This window comes from Cherax quadricarinatus, chromosome 87 (assembly GCF_038502225.1).
Source record: "Cherax quadricarinatus isolate ZL_2023a chromosome 87, ASM3850222v1, whole genome shotgun sequence".
NCBI classification, from domain to species: domain Eukaryota; kingdom Metazoa; phylum Arthropoda; class Malacostraca; order Decapoda; family Parastacidae; genus Cherax; species Cherax quadricarinatus.
The window spans coordinates 12,074,104-12,086,991 of record NC_091378.1 but is presented as its reverse complement, the minus strand read 5'-3'; the positions used below and the strand labels follow the sequence as shown (position 1 = coordinate 12,086,991).

The following is a 12,888-nucleotide window of genomic DNA, read 5'->3' as shown; positions in this document are numbered from 1 at the left end:
TAAAATGGCCCAAGACTTTTTCACTGTACATATTTCTCACCTTCTTTACCACAGGCTTGGCACTAGGAGCTTTCTTTGGAGCCATGGTAGCTTATTTAGTACTTGCAAGCACTGAAATGAGTGGAATATTATGAAATATTTCGTAGGAGCACTTGAGGGGACCTTCACTCACTAGTAAACAATGCCAGACTGGCTGGGTAGGGAGGCCGCCCCGGCTCATACCGTGCATATGCGTCCCGGACGAACTACGATTCGCGAGTCAACCTTTGAAAAGCGAGTCCATGTTTATACAAAAATACCCCTATGATTGGCGAAATTTACGATTGCTGAGAACTACGAAAAGCGAGGGACTACTGTATATACTCTAGAAAGAATAAAATATGTCATTCATGTAGTGGTATGGGCGGTGTCGGCGGTGGACGAGAGTTTGTGTGGAGACCGGGCAAAATACTTCATGAATAATTTTGCTAATATTATCTATATGGCTTGACTCACAAATTCGTAATGACACGATTGCAAACGGTCTGGAGTTTTGAGACTCTCTGACCGCGGGTTCAATCCCGGCCGGGGTATGGTTTGATCTATATGGCTTATTTATATATCACAGTTCATCTAATATGACATAACAGACAATATAAATAACATAGAAACACGATATATACTCTAGAATGAATAAAATATGTCATTTTGTAACAGGTGGAGGCGGCCACAACCTCTCCCTCTTTGTTGTGGTAAACACTGCTATCTAGTGATGGCCTTTTGAAGCCATCTATTATTATAATTATTATATGTAGTACATTATTATTATATATGTATTATTATTATACATATGTTATTATTATTATACATGTTATTATTCATATTATAATACATATTATTATTATTATTATTACTAGTGTTGTTGTTATTATTATTATTATTATTATTATTATTATTATTATTATTATTATTATTATTATTATATAAATTATTTGTAATTTTTATTCACACGAAAAATATAAGATTTACTGTTATTCCTTATTGCAATAATTGTATAAATATGTCAACCCATTCACGACTGCATATTGGAATGGACAGTGACGTCATTTTTTTACTCTGAAACATCCAAGCAAGGGACCATTTCTCCTAGGTTGAGCTCAATTTCAAGGCACTTTTCGTCATGAAAGCAATCAAAATCATATCTATTTTTGTAATATATCTTCCATTCTATCAAATGAGACCAAAAAAACGAGAATACAACCATAAAAACCACTTGAAATTACCGCTAAGGGGTGGCTAATTGCTGAGAAGTGAACTCCATTATTTATGCTTAGATTTCTTTCATTTTTGGTGTACGTTAAGAAGCATCTTTCCATCATATCTTGCCCAAGTTTCAATAAGGTAGTCCAACAAACAAATGAGATACAATTCCCGAGATCCAAAGCAAGAGTCCCTCACCAGTGTCAAGGAACCTGCCTTGAGGTCTGCTCGCTTGTGGAAATTTTGCTCGCGTATGGAAGCAAAAAATCGACCCATCGACTACTCGTATTTGGAAAAACTCGCATGTGGACACGCTCGCAAGTAGAGGTTCCACTGTATTAACATTTTATATGATATTTAATGCTCCTTAGAGTGATTATTATTGTGTTATTATTACAGTGGACCCCCGGTTATTGGCTGTAATCTGTTCTAGAAGGTCGGCCGATAACCGAAATGGCCAAAAACCAAATTAATATTTCCCATAAGAATTAATGGGAATACAATTAATCAGTTTCAAACAAAAATATTCACAAAAAAATAATTTTTTAACAATTATGTAAGTACAGTGGAACCTTGACTTAATGTGGCCCAGAGCTATATTATTACCATCGACATACCATGTTCACTGAGTTTAATCATTTCTAACTAACAACTACCTTTAGATGCCATCATAAACAAAGGGAGAAGTAATGAATAATTTATGCTGATAATTGTAAACAAAAGCGTTATGTATTAAGGGGAGTGACGTAATGTTTTCCCTCCACCCGGCTACCACACCTCCATAGTATATAAACATAAAATGTTTATATGTTATGTAATGTGTTTCTTATATAATTTTGAAGAAAATATAATAGATGGAGTAATGAAAATGTCTATATTAACATAAAATGAGACAGTGTGCCCAAGAGTGATTATTATTAGTATTGCGTAATGTTTTCCCTCCACCCGGCAACCACACCTCCATAGCTTATAAACAGCATGTTTATATGCTATGTAACGTGTTTCTTATATAATTTTGAAGAAAATATCATAGATGGATTAATGAAAATGTCTATATTGATGTAAAATTAGACATTTAATATGCCCAAGAGTGACTATTGTTACATAATAGAGATGTGCCCATGGAGAATGTAAATAAACTGGCTGGTGCACCATATTTAAAAGAAAACTTGCCATATAGAAAATTTTGGTCATAATTTGAGATTGCCGTGTTAGCAGAACGCCATGACGCGAAATGCCAAAAAGCGGGCCCCTACTGTATTCACAGTGTGGTAAGCTGGTAAAATAACCTGTATGTGCTAGAGACAGTGGAAATACAAAAGTAATATGAATAAAATCTGAAAATGGGACACACTTAATATAGCTCTGCTCCTCCAACTACAAATTGTAATCCCAAACAGCCATTATGATTGAATAAAGAAATTGAAACTGCTTTTATTCTAAACATAATTGCATTATCGCAATTTTTTTCTCATTAAAGGTTGCTTGGTTGCACTACTGGGGCTGATTGGGATTTTGGCTTGTGCCCTGACTAAGAAAGAGAAACATAGGCCTGTTTCAGCTGAGTCACTCATCAATGGATATGTGCACAGGTGAGGTTTGGTTTCACATTTTTCTTCATATTTATACATTTTTGTGATCAGGGGTTTAGATTATATATACATTATATGAATCATTACGATACAGGCAGGCCCTGCTTTACAACACTTTGCTTTACAGTTGTGAAGGCTTACTTAGCCCTGTAACAACTTCAGACAGTATTACCAAGGCTGGCTCCTCCTCAGGAAAATTAATGAATAGAAAAAGAAATAACCTAGGTAGTAGGTTGGTAAACAGCAACCGCCCAGGGAGGTGCTACTGTCCTGCCAAGTGAGTGTACAACGAAAACCTGTAATTGTTTTACATGATGGTAGGATTGCTGGTGTCTTTTGTCTGTCTCATAAACATGCAAGATTTCAGGTATGTCTTGTTACTTCTACTTGCACTTAGGTCACACTACACATACATGTACAAGCATATGTATACATACCCCTCTGGGTTTTCTTCTATTTTCTTTCTAGTTCTTGTTCTTGTTTATTTCCTCTTATCTCCATGGGGAAGTGGAACAGAATTCTTCCTCCGTAAGCCATGCGTGTTGTAAGAGGTGACTAAAATGCCGGGAGCAAGGAGCTAGTGACCCCTTCTCCCGTATAAATTACTAAATTTAAGAGAAACTTTAATTTTTCTTTTTTGGGCCACCCTGCCTTGGTGGAATACGGCCGGTGTGTTGAAAGAAAGAAAGAAAGAAAAAGAAATAATTCACAAAGATAAACACTATTATTTAGTAATGCAAAGATAAAACATTGAAACATGAATGTGTATCCTACTTTAAAGAAAAATGAAAAATGAAATGGAAAAATGACATTTGAATTCAACGCTAATACGTACAGTTATACTGGGGTGTCTGGTTGAGGTTGACACCGTCTTGCATAAATTGTAGCCATTACTGATGATGGGGGAGGGGGGGTCACAGGTGTTGAGTGACAACCCAACGACTAGTTCTTCACAGAGTCTATAGCCTTGAATAGTCTGTACAGATGATAGGAATGCAGGTTCTTTACCACTGCAAAGATGAGGGGTAGTTGCCTGTGGTTGACCACAAGTAATCAGGTAGGTAGATCAAAAAGTGACGGCTCAGGACTTTTTTTCAATCCGTCTCCTTCAACACGTTTCTTTGGTTGGCAGATGGCCCAAGCTGTCATTCCAAGCTAGAAAGAGACAGAGGTTACCCACTGCTTAAGAAATCACTCTCCATGATAAGTACAATACCTAAAAGAAATGGTGATTATCTAAAAGCATAACATGGAACTCAAGACTGAAAGGACTAAATTTATTATTGGTCAAAAGTGAAGCTTTCAACCAATATATCCACTAGAATAGGAGCAGAGGTTTTTACTTACAGTTGTGCTGGGAGCTGGGAGTCAAGTGATTACTGTTTGGTCCAAGCCCCACACGTCACCTTTCCGTGTGGAAGAAAGGGGGGAGGGGATAGCGGGAGCTAGACTGACCCTTCCTTAACAAGCAGCCGGCAATCAAACTATCGTCACCCATATACTCGCTCGCTACTCCTATCTGTTGAACTTTTCCCTCACAACAGTGTTTCCCTAATACAGTGGTACCCTGAGTTTCGAACTTTCTTCGTTCCATAAGGCTGTTTGAGTGCTGTTACTGAACAAATTTATTCCCATAAGGAATTATATAAATTAGATTAGTCCATTTCAGACCCCCAAAAATACAATTACAAAAGCACTTACAATAATACACTTACTTAATTGGTCGAGTTGGGAGCAGTTTGAAACTCTGGGTACCACTGTACTGCAGTTTTCAATTATACCCATTCTTCATTTATTCAGATTTCCTAAACTAAATACATTCTTAAATCACTAAGCTAAAGATGAAAATATAAATATATTCACCACTTACTATAAGCCAAGGACAAAAATATTTTAAGGTAAGTAATGGGTTTACTGTACAGTAGGGCCCCGCTTTACGGCATTTCAACTTAGGGCATTCCACTAATATGAACATTTCAAATTATGATCAAACCCGCTATATGGCTTCCCCCACCTGACTTTCTAATACGGTCACCGTGTGCCACCCAGTTTGTTTACATTCTCTGAGCTCCGCACCTCTCCATTATGTCTGGAAACTTTTCAGAATTTTAGGTGTTCCAAAGTTATTTTATATTTTACATTTTTCTTCTTTCAACAAACCGGCCATATCCCACTGAAGCAGGGTGGCCCAAAATGAAAAACGCAAGTTTCTCTTCTTAACTTTAGTAATATATACAGGAGAAGCGGTTATTAGCCTCTTGCTCCCGGCATTTTAGCCACCTCTTATGACATGCATGGCTTACAGAGGAAGAATCCTGTATCGCTTCCCCTGGTAATTACACTTATGTGTGCCTGTACCTAAATAAACTTACTGCTGGCATGCAGGTACACATTAAAATCACTAAGATTATCTTATTATTCTTGAAGACACTATATTAATAATGATAAGACACAATAATAATTACTCTGAGATGCATTAACCCTTTGAGGGTCTGTCCCGTAGTTCTACAGCTTTGAAGCCTGGGTCCAAGCCGAAGTTCTGTGCCAGCACCCCTCCTTCAGAGTGCAGGCACTGTACTGCCCACCTCCAGGACTCAAGTCCGGCCTGCCGGTTTCCCTGAATCCCTTCATAAATGTTACCTTGCTTACACTCCAACAGCACATCAAGTCCTAAAAACCGCTTGTCACCATTAGCTCCTATGTAACATGCTCATTCATACTTGTTGAATGTCCAAGCCCCTAGCACACAAAACCTCCTTTACCCCGTCCCTCCAACCTTTCCTAGGCTGACCCCTACCCTGCCTTTTTTCCATTATAGATTTATACGCCCTCCAAGTCATTCTATTTCATTCCATCCTCTCTTCATGTCTAAACCACCTCAATAACCCCTCATCAGCCCTCTAGATAATACTTTTGGTAACCCTCTACCTCCTAATTTCCAAACTAGGGATTCTCTGTATTATATTCACACCACACATTGCCCTCAGATGTGACATCTCCACTGCCTCCAGCCTTCTCCTTGTTGCAACATTCACCACCCATGCTTCATACCCATATAAGAATGTTGGTATATCTATACTCATACATTTTCCTCTTTGCTTCCATGGATAATGTTCTTTGTCTCCACAGATTCTTTAGTCCACCACTCGTATATTTCCCCTCATCAATTCTATGATTCACCTCATCTTTCATAGACCCATCTGTTGACACGTCCACTCCCAAATATCTGAATTCATTTATTTATAAATATTATTCTTTCAGAAAAACCATGCGTGGACAGAGGAGGGAACCATTACAAGATGTGAGTGAGGAAGAATGCTTGCTGGATGCTAACATCATTGATGAGGTGTAACATTGTCTTCTTTTAACCAAAATGTTTATTTTTCTACTTTGTACAATCCATAAAGAGAGTTCTCTATAAAAAGCAGAGTAAAACACATTTGTTCTAGTCAATAATAGATCTACATATACCAAATGTTACACATTCCAATTATTATAATTTAATGATAAATTTTGTTTTGTTGTATTAAGGAAGGTAATCTTCAGTATTCCATTCCAGTAACATTAGTTTAATGTTTTTTTTTTTAACTTTGTGCAGTGTTTTATATTTAATCTATCTCCTAAAATATATAATTATTAACATTAGTTAGAGTATTAGTTTTTAAATTTTGTGCAGTGTTTTATATTCAATTTGTTTCTTAGACTATATGATGAGTTAATATGCTCAGGTAATATTATTTATGCATGTATTTTTAATAACGTATACATGTTGATGATATAAACCTATACTGATCATGCTGTTGATCTAAGGTTATACTGATCATGCTATTGATGATTCACAAAATTGTAATGACACAATTGCAAACAAACCATAACAAGGGTGGGGATAGAACCCATGGTCAGAGAGTCAAAAAACTCCAGACCGACGCGTTAGCCACTGGGCCAGTTGGCTACAGTAAGATTCATCCATACACCATAGGAAGGTTAGCATAGGCACCACAGTGACCATAAATCTTGTACCCAGCTGGCTCAGTGGCTAACGCATCGGTCTGGAGTTTATGACTCTCTGACCACAGGTTCTATCCCTGCCCATGGATGGTTTCATGCTGTTGATTATCTAAACCTATAATGATCATTTAAAATTCCTGTGTGCATAAGGCAGATTTTGAGGAAAAAAGAAAGCTAGCTTTGCCTCGAAGTTGAAATGAGAATATTTTTCTAAGTAGACTATGAAAACGTAAATGAAATAAGAAAACTTTCAATTTTGCAATTTCTGGTGTATTAACATTGGTGAAAAAATGATCACTTGTTACGAAAAGCCACGTAAATGTTCCTGGTGGTATATACGTATGTTATACAGTTTATTGATGCTAAATTTCGATTGTTTTTCATTTCTTTGGTGTGTTCTCAATTTCTATCACTATGGACTTTAGTTTGTTATAATACAGGTCCTCCATCACAAGTTCGGCATCACTGGGACCTGTAGTGTGCCGGATTACTGAGTTTGCCGAATTACAGAGTGGTTAGGCTAGAATACACTTAATAAAATTAACCAACTTGACTTACACAGTTCATTGAACATCGGCAAAAATCGAACATTTCCGCTACTTTGAGCTCAATTTCAAGGTACTTTTCGTCATGAAAGCAATCAAAATCATGTCTACGTATTTCTGTAATATATCTTCCATTCTATCAAATGAGTCCAAAAAATGAGAATACAACCATAAAAACCATACGAAAATATACTGCAAAGAGGCGGCTAATGGCTGAGAAGTGAACTCCCTTATTTATCGTCCGTCTTTTTTTATTTTTGTTGTACGTTAAGAAGCATCTTTCCATCATACATTGCCCAACTTTCAATGAGATAGCCCAACAAACAACCGAGAAAAAAAAAATTTACCAAAAATCATGTATGGCAAGCTTAAGCCAGGTACTGGAAATAAGTCACTTTGTCTGACTTTTCTGGGTTATCCTAGGTTCTCTATACATACACTGCTATGTATGATAATCTATGTAGCTGTATTTGTGTATACCTGAATAAACTTATTTACTTCTAGTCTGTCAACTGAGTACAAGAAACCGCCCATCCCCTTATTTCAACTACCCAATAAAGTGGTCAGAAATTGGCAATTTGGCCGATTTCACACAAATTTCAGCAGATGCCAATTTCAAAATAGGGTCCAGAATAAACAGTGCAGACATTCCTGGCACTAAAATAACATTTTCTCTGTTCATTAGTCACGGCTACAGGCCCCTCTTATATTACTCTTGCTTACCATTTGGAATTTTTATTCACAAAAAAAATAGATGATTTACTGCTATGCAGACTACTGCATTATTGTAATAATTGTATAAATAATGTCAATCCATTCTTGATTCCGTACTGGAATTTGGACTGGCTAAAGAATAGAACATTTTCGCTACTGTGAGCGCAATTTCAAGGTACTTTTCGTCATGAAAGCAATCAAAATCATATCTATTTCTGTAATATATCTTTCATTCTATCAAATGAGACTGAAAAAATGAGAATACATGTATAACCATAACAACCATACAAAAATGTACCGCTAAGCGGCCGCTGATGGCTGAGAAGTGAACTCCGCTATTTATGGTCTGATTTCTTTCATTTTTGGTGTACGTGAAGAAGTATCTTTCCATCATACATTGCCCAAGTTTGAATAAGATAACCCAACAAACAACTGAGAAAATAATAATAATAATAATAATAATAATATCTTTATTTACTACACGCACATGTACAAGGTATACAGGCCTAGCTGACATCAGTGACATACTACTGTATAGAAAGGCACTTGTTATGCTGAGTATTTCAAGAAAATTAGGTCAGTGTCCCAGGATAACACCCACACTAGTCGACTATCACCCAGGTACCCATTTACTGATGGGTAAACATAGACAACAGGTGTAAAGAAACACGCCTAATGTTTCTACCCTGGCTGGGAATCGAATATTTACCAAAAATCATATATGGCTAACCCAAGCCAGGTACTAAAAATAAGCCACGTTGACTTTTTTGGGGTTATCCTAGGTTCTCTACACATATGCTGCTGTGTGTGATAATCTATAGAGAGAAAATAACTTTTTTGTTTCATGTTTATGGTGGAGTACGAGTGTATATCATAGTTAGCCCTGTGCTATACTCCGTTTTCTCTAATATAAGCCCCCAAGACAAGGATAGGAGAATGGTATTTGTTTACCATATCCTCTTCGTAACTCTGTCGAACTGCTCGGTGTTATGCCAAATATTATTCATTCTGGAGTATTTAACATGTTTTATGTTATTTATATTGTTTATTATGTCATTAGATCAATTGTGATAGGCAAATAAGCTGTAGTGTTGATATTAACACAATAATAAAGCATATTCTCCTGCTTCATGAGACTGAGTTCATGACAACCAACAGTGGCTTCAAAGCCACCTTATCTTTAATAGATAATGTACTGTGTAGGTGCTTTACATAATGAGAAGCATTTCTTTTATTCATTGGAACCATGGCTAGGGCTAAAAGTAAGCAGGTTAAAACAATAAATGGAGAAAAAGAAATTGGAATGACTTATGCTGCAAGTAGCACCACCAAACAGTACCAGCAGGTTGGTGTAGCGACCCTGGAAATTTGAAATTATGCTAGCCAAAATTAGTGCCGAATAACTGAAGGAACCGAATAACTGATTGCCGGATTTGTGATGACAGACCTGTACTAGCTTTGTATCAAGGTGTATTAGTAATCCTAACATGGAAAAATATTTAGTCCAACATAGTACAGCATGGAATATTCAGTGTAATTGGTACACTTTTTTATTTCCTTTGATTGCTTTTGCTTTATTATATTATGTACAAGGAAATCATACAATCTTACCATTGACTCTGGGTGTGTTACATTTCAACACATGGAAGTAAGTCACATTGTTTGGCTTTCTTTGGTTATCCTGGCTTAAAAATATACATACACTTAATGTAGTTTTTATGTGTCATGGTATTTGTGTTCTTTAAGACCATTGTAAAAATATATCTATGCTATGTACACAAACCTAAATAAAGACAACCCTAATTACAGTGATGCAGAATGGCATGTCACACACCTTGTTTACATGTCCTGCTGAATCACTGCTATTCATGATGCACTGTGTGGACCCTCCTGGCCCTACAATTTTTTCTTCGGTGTGACAAGGTGGTGGGACACTCAAGCAGTTGAACTAAGGTATAAAATGGTGGCTGACAGCAAATTAGATACCTACAGAAATTTGCATAAATACTAGTTATTCACAGAGGGATCAACTATGTACATGATCCCCATAATTAACCATTTCACTGTCCAGACTCCCAAAATGAAACTTGCTCTTAGTGTACAAATTCCCCCCCCCCCCCCACACACACACACACAAAATCTGAAATGACAGAGAATCTGTCAGTACAAAATTTGATGGAAAACTTATGGAATTATGTTGGCACAAAGTTAGCTGTCTCAGTACAGTTGATGCACAATCAGTTTTGCCCAATTTGAGTCCTACTTTATTCTGGTTCCATTGTTCCAGTTGATCAAATTCTTAAGTAATTTCACTAGTATGCCTACCAGTCTGTTGACTGGGCACAAAAAACCACCCATTCAACTATTTCAGCTACCCTATAAAGTGATCAGAATTTCACACCAAATTTAAAAAATGCCAGTTTAAAAATTGTCCATAATAAACAACGTAGACTTTCCTGGCACTAAACAACATTCTGTTCATTAATTACGTCCCCGGACCATTTTGAATTCTTATTTACTAAAAAATTGAAGATTTACTTTATTTTTCAAATACTAATATATAACAGGAAAGGTTGTTCATAGTTTACAGCATCCCAATAATTGCATCAGACTTGCTAAACCCTTAACTCTTTCAGGGTCAGCAGGAAATTTTTCAAAAAAAAAAAAAAAAAATCATGAAATGATAGAGAATCTTTTCCCAATCATAATGACACCAAAAGTATGAAATTTGATGGAAAACTTACGAAATTATGCTCTCGCGAAGTTAGTGGTCTCGACGATGTTTACGCATTGGCGATTTCGCCTTTTTGAGCCCTATTTTCGGCCAATTTCAATGTACCAGTCGACAAAAATCATAACTCTTTCGCTAGAACTCCATTTTTTCTTTGTAGATGAATGGTTCAGAGAACCGACATGTTGATAAATTAGACACATGTGCAACTCTTGGGTATCTGTATTGAGGAAACGTTTCGCCAAAGTAGCAGAAATGTTCAATTTTTACCAGAGTTCAAAGGTAAACAAATCATGCCACGCGTCCAATACACATCAACTGGTGAGTGTAATATTCTTTCACAAGTGCCCTGATATTATTTATACCATTTCTACGCCATTTCTATGCGAATGCAGTAGTCTGCATAACATAAATCTTCTATTTTTTTTTTTTTGAGAATAAAAATTCAAAGTGGAAAGCAAAAGAAATGTAACAGAGGCCTGGGGACATGAGTAATGAACAGAGGAAATGTTATTTTAGTGCCAGAAATGTCTGTCTTGTTTATTCTGGACCCTATTTGGAAATTGGCATCTTTTGAAATTTGTGTGAAATTGGCAAAATTGCCAATTTCTGATCACATTATTGGACAGTGGAAATTGGTAAATTTGTACTCATTCGATAGAAAATATGGAGTTCTAGCAAAATAGGTATGATTTTTGTCGACTGGTATATAGGAATTAGCAGAAAATAGGGCTCAAAGTGGGCGAAACCACCAATGCGTAAACATCGTCCAGACCGCTAACTTTGTGAGAGCATAACACCATAAGTTTTTCATCAAATTTCATACTTTTGGTGTCATTATGATTGGGAAAAGATTCTCTATAATTTCATAAGACGATTTTTTTTTTTTTTTTTTTTTTTTTAAATTTCCGACCCCGAGAACAAGTATAGGAGAGGCCCTGCCGACCCTGAAAGGGTTTATACAGTTGAGAAGTATTCTCCTGTTCAGTTTATGGCCCTTAAACATTCTCATTGGTAAACATTTATCACTGGTCATGCAGTAGTGACATAACTACAGTTTAACCCCCCCCCCCATCCTTGAATTTCATGGGGGTGACACCAAAGATGCTGCCCTGGGTAACACCAGAGATTCCACCCCAGGTGACACCAACTCGAGCGACGCCTCTGGCCACAGTTGTATCTTTCCATCTCTGCAGTCATGACGATTCTGCAACCTCTGTGTTGTCCATTTTGTAGCGGTAGTAATTGTTTATCTGGGTGACAATCAAGTTCATTATGGGCTTGTCAAAGTATAGTTGGATATAGTCTAACTGTAGATTCTTTTTTGATGGGACATTCTGGCAAAATGCCACTTCCACTGGCATAAAAACTGCAAAGATGTGGCACAAATATTGTATTTTGTGTCCAGTTCCATTCATGGTCTGATGGTGCAGGGTGGATCTGTGGAATGGTGCATGGGGGAGGAGGATGTTGAGGGACAGGAGTGGAGGTAGCACATGGTTGAGGGGGTGTCGGGTGCTCCTTTGTCTGCCTGCCCACTGCGCCATGTGGCCCAGGCATAATGCCATCCACCACCACCTCCTCCATCCCTACATATTCCCCTTCATGATCAGTATCACTATCAGTGGCCAGAGTTTTTGATCGTGACCTCCTATGACCCTTGGGGATCACATATGGCCCACTGCCTGAACATAGGCGATGATGCCTAAAGGTATGCTTCACTGGAGAATAATGTATATCACTGTCACTCGATGAATCCTCTATGGGCATACAATTAATCTCGTCGTCACTTATATCATTTTCACTATCACCAAAACTACAAGAAAACGATAATTTCCACTTGCAAAGTTGCCTCTGAGTAGTAAAGCTGGCCACCCCAGAAGTGCTTGGCTAAGGGTCTGGTGTGGCCACACCAGAGGTAATGGGCTGAGGATCATCTGGGCTATCAATATTTTCACTAATTCCTTGGTCTCAAATTCACTAAACTCGGATTCTATATCAGTTTCCTCAAATAAGGGAGTGTTAATATGATGAGGTGTGAGTGAATCATGGGGGTTTG

The 12,888-nt window shown here is 37.3% G+C and overlaps 1 protein-coding gene across 4 annotated transcripts in view; it reads left to right on the top strand.

Moving 5' to 3' along the window:
• The window catches only part of LOC128703811 (bis(5'-adenosyl)-triphosphatase enpp4-like), a 260,010-nt gene extending 250,083 nt beyond the window's left edge, over positions 1 to 9,927 (top strand). For all 4 annotated transcript variants that reach the window (XM_053798654.2, XM_070103755.1, XM_070103754.1 and 1 more), the window contains 2 exons: positions 2,720 to 2,831; positions 6,093 to 9,927. In XM_053798654.2, coding sequence (XP_053654629.2) covers positions 2,720 to 2,831; positions 6,093 to 6,183 — 203 coding nt within the window. In that variant the 3' untranslated portion in view covers positions 6,184 to 9,927. The remainder of the gene's footprint in view (positions 1 to 2,719; positions 2,832 to 6,092) is intronic.
• Positions 9,928 to 12,888: the final 2,961 nt, after the last annotated feature.